A 27,938-nucleotide genomic window follows, 5' to 3' on the forward strand; every position below is an offset into this window, starting at 1 on the left:
GGTAGTTAGACTACACTTTGCTTCAGAGGACAACAACTGCAGGAACATGGACCTGCTTTTACCCAAGGCTGCAAACTGCTGGTATCAGCTTCTACCCTGCAGACACCTCCAGAAGCTTCTAAACCTTTGATTCAGGGCATTGGCATCCACACCAGTCTTGGGCTGCTAACTAGGATAAGAGCACCAGGTATCTGTGTGGCATCACTTACTATAGTGCATTAACCAAACCTACTGCATACATTGTTGTAAGTGCCTTAGATGTTAAATTTTGATTTTCAACTTTGCAGAAACTTAGGAGTTCTCTTACCAATAGAAAACATTAGTGTGCAAAACCTGTCAGGTCTGTGTCCATCTTTGCCTTGGGAGAGCAAATAGAGACAGGTGAGAATGCTCTAAACCAGAGAAAACCAAGAACTTTCCCTATGGACAGCTGGTGAAAGAGGAGAAGAAGCTGCACAGAATTTCTTAGTTCAGAAGATTGCAACTTAAACTAAAATTGGATTTCTTCATGTGTTAATGCAGAAATTTATGCATTTTAGCATTTCTGAAGGGCTAGACTCAACTGCAGCAACCACAATTAACCTCAGGTCAATTCTCAGCAAACAGACTGCAAGAATTCTTTTTTAAAATCAGCTTGTCGATGATGGTGGTTGCTATTTCAACTGTTCTTCACAGTATGATGAAAACAAAGCAGACCTATATGCATATTTTTTAAAACTGAAGATTTATTGGAAAGAAAAAAAATTGATCCCATAGCTTTTCAGCAATATAGGATATTTAACATTTTATATAGATTGTATTCAAGTAGAAAAGATTACATTAGAAATTTCTTTATATTGCACTTGGGACAAGCCGTGGCTAAGCTACTAACATCAGCATTCCAGAACAAAATCATACACAGTCTTCAGAATTTTAGTGAGCTACCTTGTGTTGCCTGCAAGATTTCTTCACAGGTACTTTGACACACTTTGTTATTGAACTGAAGCTCACTGCTAAAAGTAATTCCTTTAATTTAAAGGCAAGCTATATGCTGTATGCTCCCAGGAATGATTTTGGCAATTGCTTCATTCACATTATTTCACGCTTCAGCCAAGATACTGTAGCGATTCACTTAACTCTTGTACAAGATCCCAGCTTACATGTGAGAGGCTCCAATGCACGTGGGATGTGAAATACCCAGCTCTTTTTACACATTATTTCCGCCAAATTACCACATAGGCAGGAACCCTTTGTGGCTCACTGAAACAGACAAGTAGGTTGAGCAGTAAGACTCAGTCTTTGCATGCCAGGCACAGCACGGCTGGCATTGCTTCACATTATAGCAGTGTCTGGCCAAGGAAGTCCCCACAGGGATGGGCATTGCAACAAAGCCTGAACAGGGGACAAATCCAAAGGGAACCCCAGCAAGCTGCAGATAGGGATTTTCACAGAAGTGTAAAGGAGGAATTAACTACTGAGTCAGTATTGAAGATCAGAGAGATTATTAAAAAATATTATCCTGCTTCAAGGAGCAGGATAATCAAGAATCATAGCAATCTGATGGCTGCTTGAGAAAACAGGACAGAGTTTAATTATTAACTAAAATTGTTGCTCTGAACTGGTATTTAAAGACTTCATGTCATGAAGAAAGATACAAGTTTGCATTTTATAAAAGCATGCAACTGCAATCTGCACTGTAAAGAAAAGCCATGGACTTTACACTTTGTTTGCACACTATGTGCAAAAGATGGAAAACTGCAGTTCAGTAGCAGATTCTTTCCTCTTGTATCTTGTTTACATTCCTAAACAGGTTCATTTACAACAGTTAAAAAGAGAAACCATTAATTTTCCTTCACCTTTAAACCCAGCTTTACTTCTTAAAAAAAGTAAATTAAGAATGTTAAGTCACTAAGGTCCATTTTATTAGTAGTAGCAGCTTCAATTTTTGTGTCGAAATAGTGTCAGCAGCTTTTACTGATAATGCAACTAAACTTTTGCTTTAGTAGGCATTATTACATAAAAAGCAGAGTAGTTTATTTAATTTCATCTTAGTTTAGCAACTCAAAGGAGTAACCCAGCTCTCTGTGGGGGCCCTCCTGATGAAAGGAGTGAGTCTATCCAGAGCTGTACACTTACCAGATTAGCTATAAAGGACCAGTCCTTACTGTGCATATTCATAAGAGGAGTTTTCTTCCGCTGTTATTTAGCACAAAAAACATTGAGGTGTTTCAATGCAGACACTGTAACATTTGTTTTATCTTCTTATTTTGTTGTAGGTGTGGCAAAAATCATGCAGTTTGCAGGCTTGGTCATTGAAACAACAGGGTTATAAGTTACTGGTTTGTCACAGAAAAATATAACCCATAAAGACAGACCAGTAACCCCACAGTAAATATCAGCTACATGAAAACATGAGAAAACCACACTTTGAAAACCTGATTCAAAATTCAGAAGTGGATACCAAGAAGCTGTTTTATCACATATCTGCAGACATTCACCCTGCTCCAGATGTCAGTCATTCACACAAGCCTTTGTTTAAATCATGCCTTGCATCTCCAATAGAATGTCAATAGCAAAGTGTTACATAAGTACAGTGATAAATAATTGGCAAAACACAAATAATGGTGCTTTGGCTCTTAGGATAAGGAAAGCTGCACTTTTGCTTTCAACTGCATGGTTTGTATACTGCTAAAACCTGAGCAAGTATCTCCTTAGGAGGTGAAAAAAAAATCATATGTCTCTTGTTTACTAACATACTACACGTGTCTGCAGTTACTGGCTGAACATGTCAAACGCTGTGTTTGCAGAATTTTGTGATGCTTATCCTTTTTTAGAAAGCCTAAAAAGATTAAAGTCTGTTTTGAATTTGACTTCCCTACACTATCCCCAATTATACTTGACACACAAATGATACATTTCTTACTATAAAAGTTTAAACATAATGAAGTGCTATCTTGCATGACTAGAAAATTCAGACTTGTACATACACTTCCAACAATCAGCTAAATCATAATAAGCAAAAAAAAAAAAATCAGAAGTTGCTAAAACCATTGTATCATTATACAGGCTTACAGGATTTTTCACTCCATTTCCCATATTAAAAATTTGGTAGATGTCCATTTAAAAGAACACCAACACCACTATCAAACAGCCACTGCCAGGTTCTCACTTGGAAACATGGTAGCAGTTGTCTTTTCATTAAGAAACTAAAATAGTGTACACAATTGCATTAATCTGTCTGGTGCAGTATCAGTTGATCTTCTCTGGCTTCAAATAGCAGTAATAGTAACTATTAAAAAATGAGGAAGTCCTGCTGGCAGCCAGCAAGCAGAGTCTATATGCACCACACTACAAAACAGTATCTCCACCCTATAATCACAACCAGATTTTCATCACCTTGTCTGTGAACATACATGCACATGGTATCATAAACTGCAGCACTCAGATCTGCTCAGCAGATTCCTGCACCCCACCCTGTGCTGTGCAATTCCATCTTTCAGTCAGCCTGGGCTGCACAGCATGTGCCAGGTGGCACAGGGAGAGAGCCTGACAGAGTGCCAGGCAGGAGGCCAGCAAAGAGAGCCATGGAGCATGCAGCCTGCTGGGAGGGCACCCTGTGCCTGCATCCCCAGGGAAAGCAAACAGGATCAGACATGGCAAAGAAAGAATCTGAAGACTGGAAGAGACAGCAAAGATTAAAACCAGTATTATAGATGGCTTTGTACTGCCATTTTTTTTGCACCTAGTTTCCAGTTCCAAGCACAAGAGCACACCCCCAAGATTTGGATAAAATCAATATTCATGTTTCAGTATCTCAAGTGGAAAATTCAGAAACCACCATCAAAATTGGCAAGTGTTGTGTTTTCACAAAAATAAATCAGGTGCTATATTGGAACAACAGAATCAATGCAAGAAACTCTTTGTATCTGTGATGGATTCAACAATATCAGTGGCAAACAAACCATTTCTGCAAATCAATCTTCAGTAATTTCACAGTGCCTAGCACTTACTACACAGACATTATCAGCTTCTCAGGGCCTTGATTTTGTATTATCTCTGACACGTACAAAATGAACACAAAATCCATACCAATCAATGGCAGCTTTGATTTCTCAGGAAAATGCCCGTCTTGCTTTTTACTTCACCATGTTATGTTTGTAAAATGTCCTCTCAAAAAGTCTTCCATTACTAGATGAACTACTACAGCACAGTGGAACTATCATCTGTAATACCAAACATAGCAGATTGCTTTTGAAAGTGACACTCAGATATCTGAGTAAAATAATTACAAATGCTAGAAAACATATGACAGAAGAATGTTCCTGGAAAAAAAACATCAATCTAACAACCCTTACTGCACTTAGAACTTTGTCCCCTATGAAAACATACATGGCTACAGCAAAATAGTCAAAGATGTAAGATTTGTCAGCCTGGGAAAGTGTAAGCTAAAACAGCATGAAAAACAGTCCTTATTTCCATTTTGGGTATAACAGCCAGAAACAACTATTTTCAACATTTTGAAATGCAAAATTTGAACTTGATTGCTTTAATAAAAATTATAACAACCGATTAAAATCAAGGAGACTTAAGCTTTCACAATTTCAGGATTTAGTTTTTCCACCATACAATTTGGAAAATAAACTTCAAGCATTGCTTCCATAACCAGCATCTTCCTTCAACTGCCCATTGTTTAAGTGACTGAACTGAAGCAGCATCATACAATGTCTCATTATTCTCAACAGTATGAAGAGACTCATTGGAATTAAATCTAGTATTTGGACTAGAATAATTTTCACAAGACACGTGCAACAAAATACCCAGCTTGTCTCAGAAGCAAGTCTCTTCACAACAGCTTTGTCTTTTACATTTAGAATTTTTCTGTCTGGTAAGATGCAAATATAATGGAAGTCTAACATCTACAGTTATGTAAGTACACACCCCCCCAATACATCACTAGTAAATAATGCATACAAGATTATTTGTAAAAGTAATAAAACCCTTTGATGCTCCATATTTATGCTGGCAAATAGATCTCCTGATATAAAAGGCACTTTGAAAACCCAATATGGTTTGGTTCATTAAGTTTGCAAAGTACAAACAATTGTACAAACATACAATTATATTGAAGCATGTCAGCCATTGTGACATTGTCTACAAAACAAGTTTCCAATTGCCAATAACACTGGTTTTATGGGAATGAGCAGTGGTTTCAGCAGCTTTACTGAAGACATGACAGGGTTTCCAGTACCACAACCTTATTAAGTAAAAAACCCTCAAAAACTTACAAGTTTAGGGGCCCCAAAAAAAAACAAGACCCAAAGTCCATAACATTCATTCAATATTTACTCCTTAGAAGTGAACTCCCTTCGTAGCCCGAGGGCAGAAATCTATTCAGTCAATTCCAGATGTGGTGGAGGCAGGCTCTGTCTCAAGAAGTGTTGTTACACCAGTACAGTACTGAAAACTTTGGTCCAACAGCACCATTCCAGAAATTGACTACATGGCTGCAACATCAATCTGTATGTAAAGCTGCCTTACTCCCGCCTGTGGAAAAGGGAAGGAGGGTTAAAAACATTGTAAAGCCAAAGCAGCTTCCTGTCCTGAACATCAGCCCACATCAGTAAGTCACCTAGCAAAAAACCTCAACATCTTATTTTTCTGTCATTCATCTCCACATTTAGCTCACCACTCAGAGAACACCAGATGAGTAAGGAGTTCTTCCCACAGTCAAGTGCACACACATAATGATGTATTAACATTAGCTTTGCCACATTACCTCTTCTGATTCATCCTAAATAACTGCAACATGTGAAGCTGCACAAAAGCAATTCTCATTTTCTTTTGTGCCCATTTAACTTCCTGAAAAGCAAGCTGCTTGAAGAACTGTCAGTTTAAAATGGAGCTAAGGACAAGAGTGTAACATGGGACTTGTTCAAATCAGTTCTACATTATGAATCTATCCAGAAAATCATCACATGTACAAGCTGCCAGTGCAGTGAAAAGCCTGAGCAGGTCCAGTCTGTGGTGAGAAACTCTGTCCTAAGAGAAGCCTCATCTGTTTTCTTAGTTCCTTGTAAGTCAATATAGATCAACTCTCTTTGATACACTTGAGACAATTACATCTCTTATTTCCATAAAGTGGCATGAAAAACTAATGCAGAGAGGTACAGTAATCCCATCTACACAACTGAGTATTTTGAAATTGTTCTAGACAGCTGGAGCAGGGAAGCTTTTCAAAACATATACCAAACTCAGAAATATTACACCTTTCCTGATAAGAGTTAAAATGTCACATCACATAACAAGCAATTCACACTTTGAGATGTGATTTCCACTGGTAAGACATACCTGAGTAAAAATATTGTGAGTCTGGCTTAGAATCCACCTTCCATCAGCATCAGGAGCTACTAATAACTTCAAAGTCCCTATGTAAACATCAGTACAGAGGGTCCAGAAATGTGGATCATGTAAACTGTAGACTCCTTGCAACTGCTGCACCTAAAAATAGAGGCATATTTTAAAAGCATATTTCAGAAAACCACAGTCTGTACTATTTTTTTTTTGCAGAAAGTATTATAAAAGTCAATGCACTCTTTTACTTCTAGTTCACTGTGCATTTTGTCACCCTTTGCCAAAATTTCTTATTACTATCTCAGTCATTTTAAGGAAGATGAAAATATAGGGATTTGTGTCCATGTCATGATTTTCTGTATGTGTTGTGATTTTGTACCCTGCTGCACTTACATTCTACATATATTTATTTTACTGAAACCATTTCTGAAAATGGAAGTGTTCGCAAGAGAAAACTCAGAGTTATTGGATTTGAGATGCATTCAGTTAAAACTGCCCTTTTTGCAAATGTGCAAATTTTGCCATGAACCAATTTGTGAGATTTTAACTTCAACAGAAATATATTCATGTATCATTTACAATTTTGTGAGGGCTTAGATATGTCCTGCCAATCCCTTTGGTTTTTCTTCTTTCCACTTTCAGCAATCCTTTCATGTGATGATTACAACTTGTAACACCCAAGGAAAGGCAGTACTCATTCGAGTAATTTGTATTAACTTTGCAAAGGCACTTCATGGCATCCTAATAGAAAAGTTAAGCAGGAGAACAGGTCAATTCCAGAGTAATTTTTGTACTCTTATAATACTTCCAGTGTTCTATATAAGCACAAAGTACTTTAGAAGGAATAGCTTCAGTTTTAAAACACAAAGTGAAGTGAAGCTATATGCAATTTAGAACTCTGGGAAAAGTATTAAATAAACTGGTACCTCCATTTGTGTATTCTAAGGTGCCTTAGACTGGCATTACTGGAAAATCATAAAATATCCTCATACACACAGCTGAGGCTCAGTCAGTCAACAGCTTGATCAGTCAGAGCAAAAACAGCTGAAGAGCTCACCCTCTGGTAGCACTGAGGAAGAGCATTTTCCAGGGAAGGAGGAGTTCGTTGCATCAAAATCCCAATGGACTCTTTTAAAAGAGGAACAATACTAGAAAGAAAAAGGATATTAGCTATTATTACATTTTCAAAAGGTGCAAGGAGCAATCTAAGATTTCTTAATGCTGAGAAATTTTTTTTTAGTTCTTCCATCAAAAGATGAGAAAGTCATGAAAGCCATGAAACCCAGTACAGAAAATAAAAGGATTGACAAAATTGCTATGGTGTCCTATCAGAGGCAGGATTATTTCTCCCCTATGGTTTCCAGAGTCAACTGGTGGTCAGTCACAAAAGATTAATGGTTTAATCACAGGATTTGAGATTAAATCTCTTGGTATCTTGAAAGTTATACAACAAAACAGCTGTATAGCTCAAAACCAACTTCAATGGCAAATCATTCACAAGCAACCATAAAAATACTCAACTGAAATTTGGTTTGCTTTTGTGTTTAAGGCATATTTTTCTTATGAACTAAGATAATAATGGGGTTCTCATAAAACAAAATTAACATGGCACAGTCCAGCTACAACAGAGTTATTTTGTCAGACAACTTGGCATATTCTTGAAGTGAACTAAGTGTAGGGTCTCTTCCAAGCTCAAGGGTTAAACATTTGGAAGCAATTAGAGGTTCCCTCCTGGCCAAATGGTATTGTTTAATCAGCAAACTAAGAAGATATTTAATACCCTTTTTTTATTATTATTACTTTTTGGTTTTTAATGAAACCAGGAGACCAGTAAGCCTATACCCTGAAGCTACTACTAAAAGGCTATACACTAAGTATTCAGCATGGTGATTTTTTGTTTAGGAATAGTGCATCAGGCCTGGTTCAGTAAAGCATTCTAAAATTTTCAAGTGGATAACAAATATCTATAGCCCAACAATAAAGCATAAATAGCAATTTAATTTCAAGAGCATATAAATCACCTAACATTCTGGACTGAAAGTGATTCTGTATTTCAGAAACTGTAAACTGCATTTCAGAGTTCAGCACTGGCATCACAGCTGCAGTACATGGAGTTATGGCATTAAAAGCACAGCTAAAACATTTGCAAGAAATTAACTGGATCAGTTGTTAAAGAACACTGCAGAACCTTTGTTTAAAATCTCATGAAGTGATGTGGAATGCAAGGCACAGACCAGCTGTGTAGTTCCAGATGTGAACAAATGACCTATCACTTTTTTAAAAGTGTTTCCATTTGAACATGGGGCAGCTCATGCATTGCTCAGCTCACTCCCTGGCTAAGACTTGGACAGGGTGGGAGGGAGCAAGAGGCTGCATGACTCTTGTCTAATGAACCCCTGGAAAAACCACCACCCTAAAACAAAATCTTCTTGCAGGCACAAAGGTTGTTCCAGCCAAATTCACTGCCTGGTGCTCTCCAGCACATGGCCTCACACGTTTGCACTGCCACCAAGGCATCAGTTCAGAAATAGGAAGAAGCAATTAGGGACAAGAGGAGTTGCCTAAACTAGACCTGTCACCAGGACAAACATTTAGCAATGCAATAACTGTCAATCTGTCCAAAGGAAGCTTAATTGGAGTGTCACATTCTACAGTGGATTACAGAAGTTAAGGGGAAAAAGGTTCTCTTATTAATGGACCCATCTCACTAAATAATGTCCATGTCACAAGCATTACATCAAAGGGAGCTGGAGCTGCCAACACACTCCACTGATGAATTGATTTCAGCTTAACTCCCTATTTAAAATGCAGCTTTGCTTCTTAATAAAAACCTTGAAAGACCAATACACAAGTTCAGGATGCAAACTGAATGCAAGTATTTTGAACACTAGTCCATTCCCATAAATTTAAAAAGGCCTCTCCAGCATATGCATCCAAAGGCTTCAAAAACCACCTGCATACAGGCTGCATATTTTTTTTCCCAGGGAAACAACTAAAGGAAGAGAGAATTTAGTAGTTGCTTGATATTGAAACATACCACTAAGAGTGAGAAAAGCCATGAAAGAAAGCTAACAAAAATGTCTAATTTGTATAACTTATTTGCACTATTTAATAAAACTGATGTACATTATGTGATGGAAGAGAAAATAATTGTAAAGTAGATTTGAAGAGACAGGCTATGAAACAAGAACATGTTAAAAGTCCAAAGAATAGAGGTAAATCAGAATGTGGCTTGATATTGTTGGTGTAAGTTGAAGCATATCCCAGGTCCCACCTTCTTCCTCTATCCTAGAGCCAGTGTTCAGATACAAAGTTTTATCTTTCCCAAAGCTGAAAAGCCAAAAGACAGCTGCAGTGATGTGACAGGCCCTCAGAAATGCTGTGCAGACCAAAGGCAGCCATGGATCTGCATCCAAAATGATATTAACTCACATGGTATCTTACTGTAAGCTAAACTAACACAACAAGTAACAGAATCCAGTGTTATGATGCCTGGTATTCTCCATTGTTCCATGCATGCTACTGAAGTACAAAACCTTTAATTTAAAAACCAGAACTCCACAAAGTAAGCTCTTTTCTCAAACATTAACTAAAACCAGTATTGCTTAATCACTAGAAAGCACTGGAAAATATCAGTTCCACTTCATGTGACTGAAGAAAACATAAAGGAAGATGATAAAACCAAGCTTTCTCCTTTTTTTTTTTGCTTAGTCATTAGGGAAAAAAAAAATTGGCTGCCTCCACAGCAACTATTACACTGGTGCTTCCCCCCTTGTTTGTTTTAATTTATAAGATTATTGAGGAAAACAAATAGTGCTGATTTCTCACCAAGTAGAAAGCTTTCTCATGCATAAGCAGTTAGTAAGCTTTGCTATTAAAGCAGACACAATTCCATTACTTTCTGATTACCAAGCCTTAAATCTAAAATATCACACTCTTTTACAAGACAATAAAATTTGAAAGAGGAACTAACCCACAGCAGGATTTGGAATAAAAATATATCCTCTACAAAAGCCAGAAAAGCAAAGGCAGCAAATGTTACAGCACATCACATCTGCACAAACACTGTTACAGAAGTGAAAGGTGCTCAAACAAATCAAAACAAACTATTGACATGAATCCAATAAATCCAGCCTGACACTATTACACATGGATTGATTAAAAATTAAGAGTAAAAGCATCAGACTTTTCTTTAAGCTGCATCACATTCAGATAATACTCATGCCCATTCTAGTGTCATCCTGTTTATGCCATTGTTTTTGGGCATTGCCAGCAAGACTGGCATTGTCATGATCTTGGACTGCAAAGCTGAAAACAAGTCAGGGTAAAGAACCCTTTAGACAGACATTGCACTCAGAGTGCAGCAGGAAATTCATTCAGTGCTCTCAGCACTACAGAAAAGGGGGGTATTTGTGACAGGTTTTGTGGAAGGTAAACAAACATTGCTAAGGATCAAGACCAGCTAGGGTTCTTCAAAGAATAGAGCTCAAAAATCTACAGCCAGTTTTCCAAATTCTGGGGATTTTCCCAGCCACCATCCACAGCCACAGTGTGAAGACTGTTCTTGGCCTATTTCAGAATTTTAATAAGATGTTTTTATTAGGCAATGGCAATGTTAATCAGACTGCAAGCTTTGCTCAAGACAAGGACCAGAGATTTAACATATACTTTACTGATTTTGAATTCTTTGTTCCCATAAAAACGTAGTACCGTCATTCTCAAGCAAGGTTGGCAGGTACCATTACCCTGTAAATAAAGGTAGTGCTTCACATTTAGCAATAATGTCTTAAAATAACACCAACAACAAACACACTAGTGTGGAGGAGTTTTGCTATAGAAAATTCCTTCTGAATCTTAATGAATGCAGCACTTCATTTAAAAAAAGTGATTTTTTTATACTGCTATGCCCCAAACATGAAAGGCCTCAAATATTACTGGCACATCCTCCTCCAAAGCTCTTTCATATTCTATCATGTTCCAGCAGCTCAAGAGTTTATGCAAAAATTATGTAACCCATGGAAACCACTCCACTAAATGACTCAAGTAAATTGCCTCATTTCTTTGACCACTTAATATGCAGTCTGCATGCTTGGTGCAATCTAGTATCAGGTTTAGTCTACTGTGCCTTTCTAGAAACATGTGGGTCTAATAGTGGTTTAGGACAAGCTTGATTTATACCAGAGTTGTGGCATTTGTGTGGTGACTAGTTTCATATAGCTGACTGAAATACCAAAATTGCTTCAACATTTCAGAATAAGGTTTAGAATATTAAGGTTAAAAAACTAACTGAGCATATAGTTTTAAATATTAAAAGCAATTTAGAGACTTGGGAAATTTTTTATTGATTCAAGGCACATATAATCATGTGCTTGAAGAGTGTCAGCCTAAACTACAATGAAACAATCAAGCTTTTGTTAAAAAAAAATTAAAATGCTGGTAAGACAGACTTGCCTACTTTAAGGATATCCTATTTATGCTCTACTTGCATGAGACAGTACAGAGTAATCGAAGAAAGAGTCACTAGATATCAGTGACTGCATCCAGGGAAATTCAGATCCCACACAGGATTTTCACTGCAGCCAGAATGTTCTGTGCTAACTCATGAGCAGCTAGGCAGAGAATGTCACCCTATAGCACTCTTAGCAAAGGATCACAGGAGCAACTGTGTCAGCAGCTGACAATTTGCACTAATTAGAGATGTTGTCTACAAAAAGGCTCCACCATTTCATTTAAAAGCACTGCCTGACTTGTCTGAAGAAGCACTGCTTAACCCTTCTGCACATGCACAAGGCAAAACAGGTTACAAAGTGGAGTCTGTTCAGCTTTTTACTGCACCAGTGAGTTTTTTATTCATCTTATAGAGGTGTTCTTGTGATTTCTTTGGAGAGTGTGGCCATCATTGCAGAAAGCTGGACAGAGATGACCCACTAACAGGAGTAGGCAAGGCTCAAATAAACCAGAGAGAACTGCCTAACACTAAAGCAAGCAAACACTCAATATGAAATGAATGAACAGTTATCTCACATAGCCACAAGCAATCCTGGATTAAGAGCAATGATTTTCCTCTGCATTCTCATGCAATAGTTTTGTTATTCTACTGGTTCACCAGACACAGTTCCATAAAAGGCAGTAAGAATTTCTGTTCTGCCTTTATTTCTTCTTTGTATACAAAAGTATCACAGAAAGAATATAGATTTAAAAAGGCAAACAAAGCCCCAAACAAAATCAAACTAAAACAAACTAAAAAAGCCCACAACAACAAAACACCCTAACAAAACAGGAGAGAAACAGAAGTTCAACCTACCCCCTACTCATACACTGCAGACTCTGTAAGTCAAAATCAGGCCTTTAATCAATAACTTGGAGAATACAGTTCCATTTAGGGCAAAGTTCTCAAACACCATTAAAACTTTTGAGTGACTATATCACACTGGCTTTTGCATTTCTGGCTCAAAATTGTAATTCTTGCATTTCAGCCACAAAGATCCTGATTACAGAACAGATCCTGATTTTTAAACACACACGAGTGGGGTCTGCTTGTTGGGGCACACACATACTCCTACTCCACTTCACCTTACCAAAGTTGATTTAACAGTAAAAGGGACACAAACAAAATTGACAAACATTCATTTGAAACAAAAGATAATTATTTAATCTGAAGCCAAATTTACCCCAAAAATTATTTATCCAAGTTTCAAATTCGATAGAAATTGACAGCTACTTCTAGAAATTGAACATCTGAGTCCTTCCCACCTCAAATCCACAAGTATCCCATGAGCAGACAATTAAAAAAAAAACCAAACAAACCCCAAAACCCAAACATCCCCCCCTGCACCCCGAATTAGACACAGCTCTTGCCATTACCAATTTAAAGTATTTTTGCAATGTTATTTCCCTCAAATTTTAAATTTCACAAAACTTTAGTAGGTTTTGTTTGTTTGTTTGTTGTCTAGGTTAGATTTAGGTGACTTAAAAGATTAAGTACAGAACTAGTATATATCCAACAAGCATCACCTGGGCTCCCATATTACTGTTACAGAAGACTATCTTATGGGAAAATCTGAAAAACCTTTTTGCACTAATTCTTAAAGGACACTTCAAACACAGCATAGTGAAGAACAAGGCAAAATTAACAATGGTTTTATATCCAGAAGTGTAAATGAAGATTACTAAAGTCAAACACCACAAAAATGAACTCAAGTTCTCAACAGCCATCTGAAACTGTCAGTGATCTTATTTATGATCTTAAAGTGCATTTCAAGCAAAACCATCAATAGGCCGTTCTGTTGGACTGCTTAGAAAACAAATAAAATATCAACACAAAAGCACCCAACCCTGCAATTAGTGTTTGCTTCACTGATGTGCCAGGATGTGTCAGTTGGCAAGAAATGCAAGCTTGTTTCTATCAACTATGATGCAGCTGACTGCACTGATAGCAGAATTATTCTCCTGATCATTTACAGCATTGCAGACCAACAAAGTAACGTTACAGGCATCAGATCAAAAGGCACATCAAATAGTGAACTCCTCCAGTATTTTCAGCATAGAACATGGGCCTCAAATGTTTCTTCTATCTGTGCTAGAAAAACTATAAACAACATTATTATGATACCTCTATTATATTATGGAATTCAGTGTTATTTTAAGTGTATGAATGGAAGAAAAAAAAGAATTGTCATTCATGTGGTATTTTCTGCTGTACATAAAGCTGGACCCTTAAAATACAAAGTGCATGGAAACCTGTGTTTTACTCAGCTCTACCTCTACCTCAGCAATAGTTTCTGCCCCCTTGGAAACTTGCACATTTTCTTTCCCATTTTTTGAGATTTCAGTACTGGAAGTAGTTTGTAATAATTTATGAAATTACAGAATATTGAAGTCAAAATCTCCAGAGTTTATATTAAAGTGGTGATTTAATAGTGAATTCTTGCACAGCCATTTCTGTGGGTGTTGTGTCTGAAGCCTGCTGCCCTACTTTGACTAACAGGGGGATTCACATCAATAATCCTGTGAATGCTGCCATGCACAAGCCATAAACATGCCATACATGGTATCAGCAGAAGTAGCTGCAGTTCATCAGATGACACTCACCCCTGCTGAACAGACAAAGGTGTTCAGTCATTAGGTTGTAACTGGAGTTGTGGCACACTGCCCTATGGCACCATTGAAACTGCTGCCAAAAAAGCCTCATAATATCACTGAATGAAATATTTGCTTCACATTCACAGTGATTTTGGTAAGAAACAACTGTGAAATCCAGAAGTAGGTGAAGCATTTTCATCAGATCTTAAAAGGAGTAAGGATGTCTCAGAGGCAAATACAAAGAAAAAGACAGTTCTTGTCGAGACAAGAAAACAAAATTAAAACCTAGCAGCCTTGATTTGTCAAGGACAAGGGCACATCCTGTGCCAGCAGACTCAACTCTGCTGCCCTGAAACCATTCTGCTCCATTTACTGGAGTACATTGGTTTATATAAGCATGTACTAAATACAGAGATTAAGCATTCTACAGTTTGAACCTGAAAGACATTTTTGTAGTATTATCCAAAGAAGGACAAAATATGCAGATTTAAGAGCAAAAGTTGTAGCTGTAGAAAAAGGAAAGAGACAGGTCATGTAAGAGCTCACCAGAATGGCTGGACAGAACAGAGGTAACACACCACTCTTGGAAGAAAAGCAAATATTTTAAGTCATTAGCATAACAAACTTCCCTTCTTCTTCTGAGCTGCAATTTCTGCTGTAACTAGCATCAAAATCCTACCAAATACCAGTGATAGCAACACTTACCTTACACCTATAAGTAGTGCTATCAGCATTGAACAAATAGGATCTGCTATCATCAGACCATAGTTCTGCATCAGTATAGCAGATATGATTACACCAATACTTCCCAGCGTGTCTGCCACAATATGCAGAAATACACCTGAAAGAGATCAAGTGATACCATTACAAGTTACTCTTCTTAAAGCTAATGGAGCACCTCAGAGATATTTTACAAAAAAAGAGTTTTAAGAACTAGATAATATGATCCATACTTTCTAAATTTGTGGTTAGTTTTGGGTCAAACACACAAAGATTTTAATGCATTCATAGAATATGGGCCATTTGAAGAATTTCCATTCTGTAACACTCTTAACAATAATGAGTATTTCATAGCAAGGCTATTAACTTCAATAGTGATTAACAGCTGCAGCTAGACTTTTTTCATTCAATACTCACCCTTATTATAGTACAGAAACTCACCCCCTGATGCCTACAGTAGTGAGTTCTATGTAAGATGGACAGACTGTTAATAGGAACAGTTCTGTAAAGGTTTGACACGTGCTAATGTATAATTGACAACACCTTCTAGAAGTTATTTAGCAAAGAAATCCAAGACAAATAGTTTTGAGAATTAAACAATACTGCAGACATGAAAAGCCTTACTCTTATTCTGAAGAACAACTCTTATTCTGAAGAATAACACTGCCTTCAATTACAAAGAAACAAATACACTTTGCAGCTAGTCAAAGTTTGGCCTTTGGAGCTCTCTGCTGGCAGTGACTGGAAGTCACTCAGAAACAGCTTTTTGAATGCAATTCTCCAGAGTTGAAAACCTCCTCTTGTAAAAACAACACTATAAACCAGGGGATTGGGGATTTCTCCAAGTCTGCATTTGTACTGGGTCTGGCTGGGACAGAGCTGGGTTTCTCCACAGCCTGCATCAAGGCCTTCTGCTTCTCATGGCTCCACAGCAGGAAGGCAAGCAGGGTAAGCTGCTGGGAGGGCACACAGCTGATCCAAACAGACAGAGGGACATTGCATCCAACACCATGCTCCCCAATAAAACTGCAGTGTTGTCTTTCCCAAATAGCTGCTGCTCAGACTTCCCTAGGCATTGATCTGCTGGTGGGATGTGATTGCTTGTGAGCAATAGTCACTGTCAAGACACTTCACACCACTTGGTTGGGTTTTTCCCTCAGTATTGAAGAAACTAAAATAAAATCAGGTCTTTTAAATATGTTTCAATTAAAATTAGTCTTTCATAAAAAGACTGACTTTCAAATATCTTCAACCGAAGTATTGAGTATTCACATACACAATACAGTGTACTGTAAATTCTGGAAGTAACTTGTAAATTTTCCTTGTCAAAGACTACAAACAAACCAGAAAATCATCCAATAAGAGAAAATCCTATGGACATTTGGGTATGCCAAATAATTAATACCTCCTACATCTCATAATTGTTCCTCTTTAACTTCTGAATATTTAAAAAAAAAAAAAAAAAAAAAAACCCCAACAAAAAGTCAACTAAAGCTTAAAACCAAAATCTAAATTATCCATAACTAACACCCAGGATATCAGAGACTACAATACTACTTCAAGAAATTTAGATGCATTACCATCTGCTTTAAACCAACCCTAAGAACTTGATGAAATGCAATTTTTAAGCTCAGGTACTCTTTAACAATTATATCAATCTGCATCCTTGTGTTACAGAACATATATTGCAATTAGGCTCCTTAGGTTCCTGCTTTTAACCACTCTTTCCTAGTTTCATGGCACAGGATACAGCAGAGCTGTTTACAGGGAAAATGGAACTTCATTAAATAGCTTCTTTAGGAAAAATGTGGCATTTATCCAGAGAAACCCTCTAAAATAGATGTGTGACAGACCCAGGCAGGCAGACTGTGATAAAACCAATAATCCATCATACTTATTCTCAGTGTACCTTGTAAAATCTGTTTGCTGGATCCAGGCATTACTTCAAGGGAATGGTCATCTGTGAAGGCAATTATTGACATGTTAACCTAGACAAAGGCTCTCTCTAGTGGTCCTTCTGTTACACTCTTCCTTTCAGAAATGTCTTAGACAGACAGGCTGCTCACAATGACCAGCTTTTACTCAAGCTATTGTGTTTTAATGCAGCAATTAAGTTAAAAGTTTTAAAGTGCATTTTTAAAAATATAACATTGTTTTACACATTTACACATTTCTACATAGGTATATATAGAAATAAATTATTTGTTCTAAATTAAAACAGAGAGGTAAGACCTTGATAGTATATAGCAAAATGAGACCCCTTAAGAACCCAAGCCATGAACACAAGCCACAAGAGTAGGTTCAAATAAATTTGCTAACCAGAAATATTTCACTTAAGCAAGCATGTATACCTAATGTAAAAAAAGAAAACAAACAATAAGACTTGGAGAAGGAACAAATAAAAAATCTTCTCATCCAAGCAGATTAATGCCTTTGTAGCATTAATCTAAAAGACATTTTAAGAAAAACTTCTTAAAGGACAGTAAAAGGCTTCTAGTGAAGATACACAATAATTTACATAACAGCTGATTTGAGTATCAAACTGGACAAGACAGACAGCTACATTCACAGGTCTACAAGGGTAGACCATGAGGAAGGCAAGGAAGAGGCAGAAGCAGGGAGCTCCTGTTCTCCAAGCAAATTCCAGGAGAACTACTGGGAAACAAACATCAATTTGCTAAGAATAGCAAGGAAGGGACAAGTAAATATTTTTATACTCTTTGTCACCTCCTGTCTGCCAGCTCCCACGCTATTCCCTGCTCTGAATGTGCACATTTTGAGTGACATCAGATCTCAGTTTATGGCTTAGGCAGGAAGGACTGAGAGCCCTGCATTACCACAAGTCTTTCATTTGCATTGTTTCAAATAGGTGGTACCTACACAGCCCCTTCACCCATAGTGAAGGTTGCTGTTTTTACATTTTACATGAATGTCTCTTCTCAGACTGTTTGCCCTCATAGAAAAGATCTTGGCATAGCTAACATAGCAAGTATCTTTTCCACCTTAAAACAGATTACAACTATACAAAATGGGGAAAGTCTTATCTGAGATCACAATCCAGGTACAACTAACAATCCATAAGTACCCAAAAATTACTGGTTCATTTTTTCTAATGTCTTGAGCTGTAAAATTATACAGAAAAGATGCAGAACAATAGCAAAACAGCTCAACTTTGTCAATTGATTTTAATGAAAAAACTGAAACAGGGCACTTGATAACTAATTTCACTATATTGTAATACAGCTGTTCCAGCTTTGTCACTATACACCATTACAGTGCACACTCAAAAACCAGAGGTAAAGCAAAATCTTTAAAAAATAACATTGAAATGATTGCAAATGAAACACAAAACGAGTCACAAAACATAGTGGTGGCAGAGCATACCAGACATTTAATGAAGCTACTTCCATGTATGATCACAAGAAGCAGACAACACACTTTTTATTTTTCAGTAAGTTATTAATTGCAGATTCAGATTGAGTCAGGATGGTGTATGGTATCAACTCAGTACTTACCATGACAATAATCCTGACCATGAGAGTGTCCATGGCCATGACCATGAGTGTGTCCATGGGAATGTTTATGTTCATGGCTGTGTCCATGATCTCCGTGACTGTGCCCATGGCTGAGACCACCATTAAACAGAGAATGGCTGTGCTCATGCCCTATAAACAAATATAAACATCAGAGAGAACTTATGAGTACATAAATGATGAATAAAAGTACACTTACATTTGGTTCTCAGCTACTCAAAACCTATTCATCTTTTAGGTCATCTTAAGGTATGGCTTTAAATAAAAAACTTAACACAAGGTGTTTCTCATCTGCAGCACTACTGCACAGACATATTATATATATGTATATATATATATATAAATTTACCAGGTTTTAGAAATCAAGTGCTTTTATACATTCCCACTTCTGAAACTTGTTGTGCTAGCCTTCTAGTAGAATTTGAAAAATATATACCTCATTAGATATAAGCACTTTAAAAACAGCTGTTTTAAGAAAGCAGAAATTGACTGTCATTTGTAGATTAAAAATTCAAGCTTAGATTTCTGCCTAAAGACCAAAGACTATGTTCTTCTACCAGTCTATGTGAATTTGTATGTTAAGCTCAAAGAGAGACCCACAGGCTTTGCAGAAAACAACTCAGTGTTTATCATGTATATTTAGGCAAATACATTCTGCATTTCAACTCAAAAGACACTAAGCTGAGAAGCATCTGAAGCAGAACCATCTCATTCTTAAAATTTGTTTCAAGTACTGCTTCTAACTTTTCCAGCCAGAACCTTGCTTAAGTTTGTCCAAAAAGCTGCTCTGTAAACCTCTTTCAATAAAGTGCAGGAGAGCACATGAACTCCAGAAAGCAGCTTCTGGACTCCTAGATGTTCCAGTTAATGGATATTAATATGAGGAGTACAACAGTGGAATAGCAGGGCTGGTAATAAAACACAAGTTAACATAGCAAGAGGTCATATACACATTTAGCTGGGATTGCCATGAACAAGACATCAAATGTAATATAGATTTCTCATTGGGGGACAGTAAGGACCTGGAACAGGCTGCCAAGAAAGGAAACAGAAAGGAAATCCTACCAGAGCCATGTGAATGCCCATGACCTCCATGCTGAAAAACAAATATTCCTATAAGATTTACAATGAATCCCAGTATAGAAACAGGAAGAAGTCTCTCATGATGCACATCGGGAGGCTCAAGCGCTCTCTAAAAAAAAAAAAAAAACAGAAACAAACCAAAAAGCAAATGTAGAGTTTACAATCCTTTTACATCATTAAACTGCTTAGATACAGGAGCATTCTCATACATAACATATATATAGACATAATGAAAAATTACCCAGGACTTCCAGTTTTTGGGATGACACACAGACCAATTCTCAGTGTCTGAAAATAAAGTTCTATTATTAAAGCTGTGAAAGTACAGTAGAAATTCTGAGAGTCTAGCTCAGTTTTATCATAAGATTTGGTTATGCTGTGGGATGTGGCTCAACACCATCTGAATGGTGGAACACACCAGGCTTGTTCCAGTATGTGGATTGCTTAAGTCACCTATAAGACTTCTAAGAGTCTAGAATGCCATTTCTTCCTTTCTCCTAAGAAAGGTCAGGCAATGAGGGGAATAAAATAAAGACTCAGAACAAATTATGACATTTTTTAGAAATTCTCCAATCTAGATTCATTTTTTTTTCAATTTTTTTTTACCCTACTTCCTCTGGAATTTTTTTCTCAGAGACATAATAGACCTAATGCAATTTGCATCTAAAGCTAAGTGTAGATAAGTGTAAATTACTACTGACAGAGGAGAAAAACATTTACTATCTCTCCACAAGGATGAAAGGTACAGGCAGTAAACAGCAAGACAATAAAACATTTAGCACAATAAAATTTTAAAGTAACTGAGAGAAAGATAGTCACCATCACAAGCAAAGAGAATACTTAACATGGGAGCTCAGATCAGCAGGAAAATAATTATTTTTCAATATTACCCATAACTCTGTCATGGTTTTTAATTTTTTTAGTAAGTTTTGCTCCTGTTTTTAGATTTGAAGTCTTTCCAGGCTTTTAGGCAATTTCAGCCCAGTTTTAACTGATTGCAGCAATTTCAGCCCAGTTTTAACTGATTTCAAAGTATTTACAAGCCTATCAATGTAGAGAAATGTTCAGTGAAGAAAAAGCTCTTCCCAACTCTCTGTTAATAAAAAAACCTTAATAGACGTCTCTGAACTAGAAGTCTAAACAAATTTATACCATATTTCCCATTAAAAAGTAAAAGCATTAATTCAAGCTGATTAAAAATAGTTATCAGTTTTTCTCTTAATCCTTGATATTGCCTTAATGTCTAAATTTTAATCTTGAAATTATTACCTGAACCACCATGTAAAAAAATTGCAAGAAAAGAGCTCTTGTATATGTTTAAGCTATTACTACTTGCCATTTACATCAGACTTCAAGATTTGGAGAACAGTGCTCTTTCTTTAACAAGATAGTTCAACTTCTCAGCATGCTACTTATGACTAACTTCTCTCAATGACTAGTTTGGGCCTTTCTTTCTTGGCCTCATTTGTTCTTTAACAATGAGAAGTGAAGATCTTTCTAAGTCATCCTTAACTGGCTGAAAAAAGGACAGGCTCCATCTCACAGAATCTTTACACATAAACAAAATACACTATTTAAGAAGCTAGTACAGATACACTGAAAAAGCTGGGGTTTTCTGCCATTAAACAACAATTTCAGACGGCCCTATTCTCTGTTCAAATCACAGATTCTTTTAGCAATTATTAACATAATTTGAATTTTCACTTCATAAATTTCAAAAATTTATTCCTATTAAAACCAAAAATGTTTGTCCATATTAGTTATAGAATGTAGTACTGTAATTGATTTCATAACATACCTCAACACCTTCAGAAAAAATGAAGAATGCTGTAAAGATGAGGAATAAACCATTTACAAAACCAGCAAGTACTTCTGCTCGAACATAACTGCAAGAAACAAAAAAAGTAATAGCAGATATTACCACTTCCATTTAAATGCTGAAAATCAGAACTTAAGAGACTGGATTGAAATCTTCTAGTTCTCAAACAGTTACATTACACAGGAATTTGCTAAACAGAAGTGGCATAAAAATTACAGATGAGTATATAAAACTGACCACATTGTACTTTGACAGAAACTACCTGATCCAGATCAGCCATTCCCTGATCCAGATGAAAGAAATCTTTAAATATGTCAAAATCCTTCCACTTTCCACTTATCTCTACTCAAAGTTAGTATAAATGTAATTTGGAAGCTACAAACTAAGATAAGCATGTGAAATCTAATCAAAGTTGTCTGGTGTTATGTTTAATATCAAACAGGCATGCATAATTTGCTTCCCCTCTAGAAGGTGGATTTTCAGTAAAAGTTTTAAGTAGAAATTAATTATTTCAAACATCAAATTTTGACAATAACAAACAGCCAGGTGTAGAATAATATGTAATTTCAAGGTAGCAAATATCAGAGTTAATAAAGTGAGGCTGTTCTCCAATAAATGGAACACCAGCTGTTTAAACGCTCAGCTGTAATTAATACAGAACGTGCCTTCACTGCAATTAGTTAATGGTGTGATTCTCTCTGAATTGATTTCTATGCACACTGCAGCTTGCACCTAAATTAAACTGTGCTTTAAGTTTCAAACTATATGATTCACACTTAAGCAAGGCAGCTGAAGCTAAATGCTGACAGGTCAAGAATGGTATGGGTAATGCCTATGTTACAACTCATTTGCTGGTGATCAGTATTACCAATTAATAATATTGTACCACTGGTATTGTTTTATAGGGCACAACTGCCACGTTCAGTGGAAACAAGTGCCTGTCAAATGCCAGCTGCAGCAGGTAAATCCACCAAGGGCAGTATGGGATGACACACCTCAGCCTTGAGGATCTGTGTGAATGGCAGTCACCACTCTGAATCCTGCTGCTTCTGAGATTAATGATTTATAGTCTCCAATGCAGCATCACTGACACTTGGCTCCTTTCAATTGTAACTTTCTGTTCCAAAGGAGGAATGGGATACCAGCAGTCTGGGAATCCCTGTAATGCCCCTCTCTGCACTGTGAGGACAAACCCAGGATGTGGCTGTTTGTGCCATTAATACACGGCAATGCAGGGCAACTTTCTGCTCTCTAACTTGTTTCCACTGGTATGATCAGAGAGATCTTGAAGTGATAAACCTTCTTCCAAAAGCAATGCCTTCATATTTTTATTATTTCTATTAACTCAGATGTTTACATAGCTCACCTTAAAAAAAACCCTCACTTTCAACATAGTTTTTCCACGTTCTGCAAAAAGCTTTCGTTTGTAAGTGAAAAATGGCTACCTAAGCATTTACTACAGTACATTAAGGTAACAGCCTGAAGTTTCTTACCCATATGAGAAAGCATCGTTTGACCTCCACTTTGAAATAACTGAAGCTGCCAATCCCGCCAATAGAGCAGTACAGTCAAAAAACATATGAAAGGAATCTGATATTAGACCTAAACTGAAAGAGAATAGGAAGAAAGTGTTATGTTCCATGTAGTACATGTTGAGTATGAAGAAACCACCCCACAGACATTAATCCTTTACACACTTGCAGAATACACTGTGTTTCTAAGCTTCAGGCATGGTTTTGCTAGCACCGAGGAGAAATCCACACTTCATCACCAACACAAATATGATGCTACAAATGCTTTTGTCAGCTTAGAGAAAGTACTTTGGAAGAGTGCTTGGCAAAAAAAGTCCTCCTAGCATATGATTTTGGTAATAGTGAAAGGTGGTGACCAAAAACCAAAATTCCTGGAGTAGGATTTACCCACAGCCACATCTCTCATCAACATAATTCAGCTTCAAATCTTTGCCTTAGCAGTGGCAAGGCACTGACCAGGAGTTACACAGCTCTCATATCTACAGGCTGAAGGAATCAGAGGCTAGAGACCACATCTTAAATGGCTTGTTTCAAAGACCAATGAACAACTGATTGTCAATCTTGAATGAGAAACAATAAATGTAAACCAGCACGCTAAAAAGTTCAAAGCAACTTAAATTAATTCATGAGTTAGTCAGTCAGTAGAATTTGTATCAGTTTGTAACCTATAGGTAAACTGGGGTTAACACCTCACACAAGCATTGCCAAAGTTTCCCAAGTTACTCATGAACAGGTTCTGTAAGTCTGTAGGGAAGTACGTGCATTGAAATAAAAAAAAAAAAAAAAAAAAAAAAGAGCTTCTTATTTTAAAAGACATTTGATAGAGAGGTACTGTTGAACAATTGTTAATCAACAGCTCCAAAAGTTCCATTTTCCCAGTTCTTTGATTATCTAAGAATAATTACATACACAACTCAGTTCTTGGAAACTGAAGCACAGGAAGAAATTACTAGTTTAACAAGTTCAAGAGGATAGACAAATATTCACCTTGAAGTCAAATACAAAGTTTCATTAGCCAAAGTTCCAACCACCTCACATTGAAAAGCAGAACCATTTCAGCCTTACAGAAAACAATTACAAGGTTAATCTTAAGTGTTTCAGATGAAACACTCAACAGTGGAAGAAGTGGGTTTGAAGGAGAGGAAAGACCAAGTTGTCTTGCTCTGTATATTTATGTGTGTACTTTATGGACACATACAGAGTTATACCTAACACACAACATTAAAGGCAAAGGGATGATGGCATGGTATATTGTCCTCAGGTACTGTAGCCACCAAAGCAGGAGAGATGAAGCTGCTCTGAACCAACTTTAAAACAAGACCCACAGGCTGAATGCCCATGAAGCAGCAAAATGGAATCTGCTACTGAATTCTTGAAGGGTTTTGTTGACATCTTCCCCCTCCCCAAAACCAGGTGATATCTTTAGGAAAACTCATTTTAGGTTCAGTTGTGAACACTTAGGAAGAGGGAAAAAACCCACCACAAAAGGTGTCACACATTCAGGTAGAAGGTATTTAGTGACAGTAACCCTAAGTTGTACTGATTATGAAAAGGAAGGAATAAGCACAGCTAAGCAGAGACAGCTACTACTTTCTGAGGTGTTTGGGTTTTGGTGGGGGATTTTTCCTTGTTTTTTTGTTTTTATTTTTTAATAAAACCTTCTGTGAAAGAGAAGTGTATAAGGACTGCTATGCTAACAAAATCCCATAGAAGTTCTAGAAGCAGAAATCATGCAGCCAGTTACCATGGCACTGTGTTCACAACTGCAAATCTCACTAAGGCAAGACTTACCTTAAGTGCAAAACCAATATAGCTGTGCTGCTTTCAAGACCTAAGCTAACAATTCCAGGTGGCCAGAGGCACGTGGATTTATCAGCAGGGGTCAGCAGACTGCATCTGCCATGCAATTCACCTCATAGCATAACCATGCTCTGTATCATGGGTACAGCTACAAGTGATTGAGCTGCACAAATGGCAGGAAGCCTGGCAAGAGAGAGACCAATCTCATTTCATCTGAGGCTTTTTTAAAGTGACCTGTAAAGTAACAAAACCTTAGAAAAAAAGGGTGCAATGTGATTACTAAAGTAATCAAGTGATCCAGTCAACAACCAGCAATACTGTGAACCACCAGCAACACGGGATGCATGCAAGAACTCCTGTAGAACCAAACACATCATCCAGAGTATAAATTAGTAGAAACCCTGTACTCAAACACACTGGGTCTAAATAAAGACACTTCCACAGCTGATTTAGTTTAACATCAAATTAAACAAATGTGCACACATAGCAAATTTCAACCTTAAACAAGCAAACAAGCTCTCAGCCAGCAAACTCGTGACCAGTGACAGAACCCGAGGGAACAGCATGAAGCTGAGTTGGAGGAGGTTTAGATTAGACACTAGGAAAAGGTTTTTCACCCAGACAGTGGCTGAGCACTGGAACAAGCTCCACAGGGAAGTAGTCACATCACCAAGCCTGACAGAGTTCAAGAAGCTTCTGGACAACACTCTTATATGAGTTCAGGAAATAATCTATTTGGTAAACAGAAGCTCAGGAGAATTTCTCATGTGAGGAGCAATGGAACTGTGTTTCCAAATGACAAAATGAACCCTATAGGGTTCCTTGTCTGCTTGGTATGTGTTTCCTCTTCTAAGGCATGCCCTATCTGCTTTGACTAAGACATTCCTCATCATGTCCTACAAGTACTTGCTAAGACACTGTTTTGCTCTAGCCCAGAAATCTAGACTTAGAGATACCCAAAACTTGTGACTTGAAATAGAACAAAAGGTTCAACCAATGGCTATGCAGTAAATCCTAATTCTTAATCTCAAGTACATACAGAAGTGTCTTCTGAATTCCAATATGCAGTATTCCTCAGTGACAAAGTTCTGTAAGTGTCACTAAAGTTTTCCAGTTTAGTTATCTCATACACAGGACTGTTTAAGGTCACATTACAAAAAACCTGGTTTTTTTAAAGACAGACATCAGAAAAAAAGCCACATAAACACAAAGCTATTTATATCAGAACAGCTAAGAAAAATATTTACATCTGCTGAGTTATTAGAAAAAAAAAAATCCATACTCAAATAGACAGACTATGCATTCAATAACAACCTTCTCAAAACTGCAAAGTGAATTAACATCAAAGCCAAAACCAAACACATGCAAAATGGTCTGGGTGCTGCCAAGATAGTCTGTGCCCATGACAGCACTGCATGCTCTCTGGTGCCACAGCAGCAATTACTGTAATCAAAGTTGAGGATTTTATAGTGTCATTTGAGAGATTCAGAACAACATAGCAAATATTAGGATGCAACCGTTTCCAAATTCACATCACTGTATTCACTCAGAACTTTTAAGAGCTCCAGTAATTTGTGTCCATATTACAGCTTTGGGTAAGGAGGACACTGCTGGATTTAAATGACATTTCTGCACAAGTCCACTCTGAACTGAACTATTAACAGAGATTGAAATATCATCATAAAACACTTCTCTGTCACTAATGAAGCATGACAGAAATACTAGCACCATTGCCTGTTCTCAGCCTTTATACTGTACACCAGTTCAGAAGTCATTCTGCATTTCTTCTTATATTTTGCTACAGATTTTTCAGTAGCAATTTAGGCAAGTCTCTTCCATTTTTTGCACTCCGGTGAATTTTGGTGCTATGTAAAGTACAGCTCAACTACTCAAGGATGCGTCAAATCCTGTTTTTTCCTCGAGACAAGGATGTTTGAGACAGGTATCCAGGTATCAACCTACGGATAAAACCACACTCCCCGACAGAGGATCTCCGTGGCAAGCAGCAGCTACAGCCGCCGAGTCCCGGGCCAAATCGGGCCAAGGCCAGGCTTCCTCCTCAGCAAAGCACCGAGCACAACAGCAATTCCCAACACCATTCCTCCGAGTCGCGCCCCCCGGCCGGAGCGCCTCCGGGACCTGGCGGAGGGGCCGGCGGCGCCGGTCGCTGCCCACGACAGCGGTGCCGGTGTGGGGAAGCTCTGCAGCGGCCCCAAGGCTCTGCCAGCGGCCCCTCCGGCCGGCGGGCCAGCAGGCCCGGCCCCGCCGAGAGGAGACGTGGCACTGGCCGGGCGGGACGCGCCGCTTCCTGCGCGCTGCAGCCGCGCTCGCCCCGCCGCGCCCCCGCCCGCTTACCTGTTACTCCAGATGCCGTAGAGCAGCTCCACGAAGGCGAAGGAGAGGTTAAGACAGAGGAAGGAGAAGAGATTGCGAGAAGTCTTGTCCGCCAGGATAGACCTGTGCACGAAGCAACCGCGGGTCACCGGCCGGCACAGAGCCAGGAGGCCGGAGCCGCTCGCCGGGCGGCCTCGGCAGCAGCCGGCACAGCCGCTCCGCGGGGGCTCGGCCGCGACGCCGGCAGCTCCCGGCCTGGCCGGCGCTGGGCCACTCACCTGAACCAGCCCGACACCTTCCTGAGCAGGTTGAGCCTGGGCGGCTTGTACTCATCATCTTTGATGGAGAGGGGCAGCATCTTTCCGGCGGCGGGGCCGCGGCGCGCCGGGCCGGCAGGACGGGCAGGCGGGGCGGGAGCGCTGCCCGGCCGGCCCACACGCCGCTTCCGGCCAGCACCGCGCCTGCGCCGCCGGCACCGGGGGCTGAGGGGGAGCGCCGGGGGCCGGGCCGGGGATGCGGAGGCTGCGCCGCCCGGTAATGAAACACAACACGCCCCGAACGTGAGCTCTCCTCCGTCCCGTGCCGGCCGCTCGCTCGCGTCCCGCCTGCGATGCCGGCTGCTCCCGGGGCAGCTGTTGTGGCGGCGCTCGGCGCGCGGCGGGGGCGGCGGAGCGGCGCGCTCGGTGTGTGACAGCCAGAGCCGCC

At 38.6% G+C, this 27,938-nt stretch overlaps 1 protein-coding gene across 3 annotated transcripts; it reads right to left on the bottom strand.

Annotated features, from left to right (window-relative positions):
- Positions 1-72: 72 nt before the first annotated feature.
- SLC30A7 (solute carrier family 30 member 7) lies at positions 73-27,708 on the bottom strand. 3 transcript variants are annotated; one of them, XM_079314211.1, is made up of 11 exons: positions 27,512-27,708; positions 27,255-27,356; positions 23,061-23,174; positions 21,547-21,634; positions 19,731-19,857; positions 18,648-18,797; positions 17,042-17,092; positions 15,118-15,253; positions 7,388-7,478; positions 6,328-6,477; positions 73-5,523 (listed from the first exon to the last, which is right to left on the bottom strand). In XM_079314211.1, exons 1-11 carry the CDS (start codon positions 27,589-27,591, stop codon positions 5,476-5,478), a joined length of 1,137 nt encoding a protein of 378 aa, XP_079170337.1. In that variant the 5' UTR covers positions 27,592-27,708; the 3' UTR covers positions 73-5,475. The 3 variants fall into 3 exon arrangements, with proteins under 3 accessions (XP_079170337.1, XP_079170339.1, XP_079170338.1); XM_079314213.1 differs by lacking the exon at positions 27,512-27,708 and adding an exon at positions 24,891-25,133 and having other exon boundaries at positions 3,232-5,523; positions 27,255-27,347; XM_079314212.1 differs by lacking the exons at positions 27,255-27,356; positions 27,512-27,708 and adding an exon at positions 24,891-26,919 and having other exon boundaries at positions 3,232-5,523.
- Positions 27,709-27,938: the final 230 nt, after the last annotated feature.

This window comes from Erithacus rubecula (assembly GCF_903797595.1).
Source record: "Erithacus rubecula genome assembly, chromosome: 10".
NCBI lineage: Eukaryota > Metazoa > Chordata > Aves > Passeriformes > Muscicapidae > Erithacus > Erithacus rubecula.

Bases quoted from the DNA above. Each gene is read 5' to 3' on its own strand.
- SLC30A7 (XM_079314211.1), bottom strand. From the start codon at position 27,591: ATGCTGCCCCTCTCCATCAAAGATGATGAGTACAAGCCGCCCAGGCTC. The intron at 21,635-23,060 runs GTAAGAAACTTC...TGTTTCTTGCAG, and splicing joins AACGATGCTTTCTCATATGG to TTATGTTCGAGCAGAAGTAC. The intron at 19,858-21,546 runs GTATGTTATGAA...TTTTTTTTTTAG, and splicing joins TTTTTTCTGAAGGTGTTGAG to AGAGCGCTTGAGCCTCCCGA.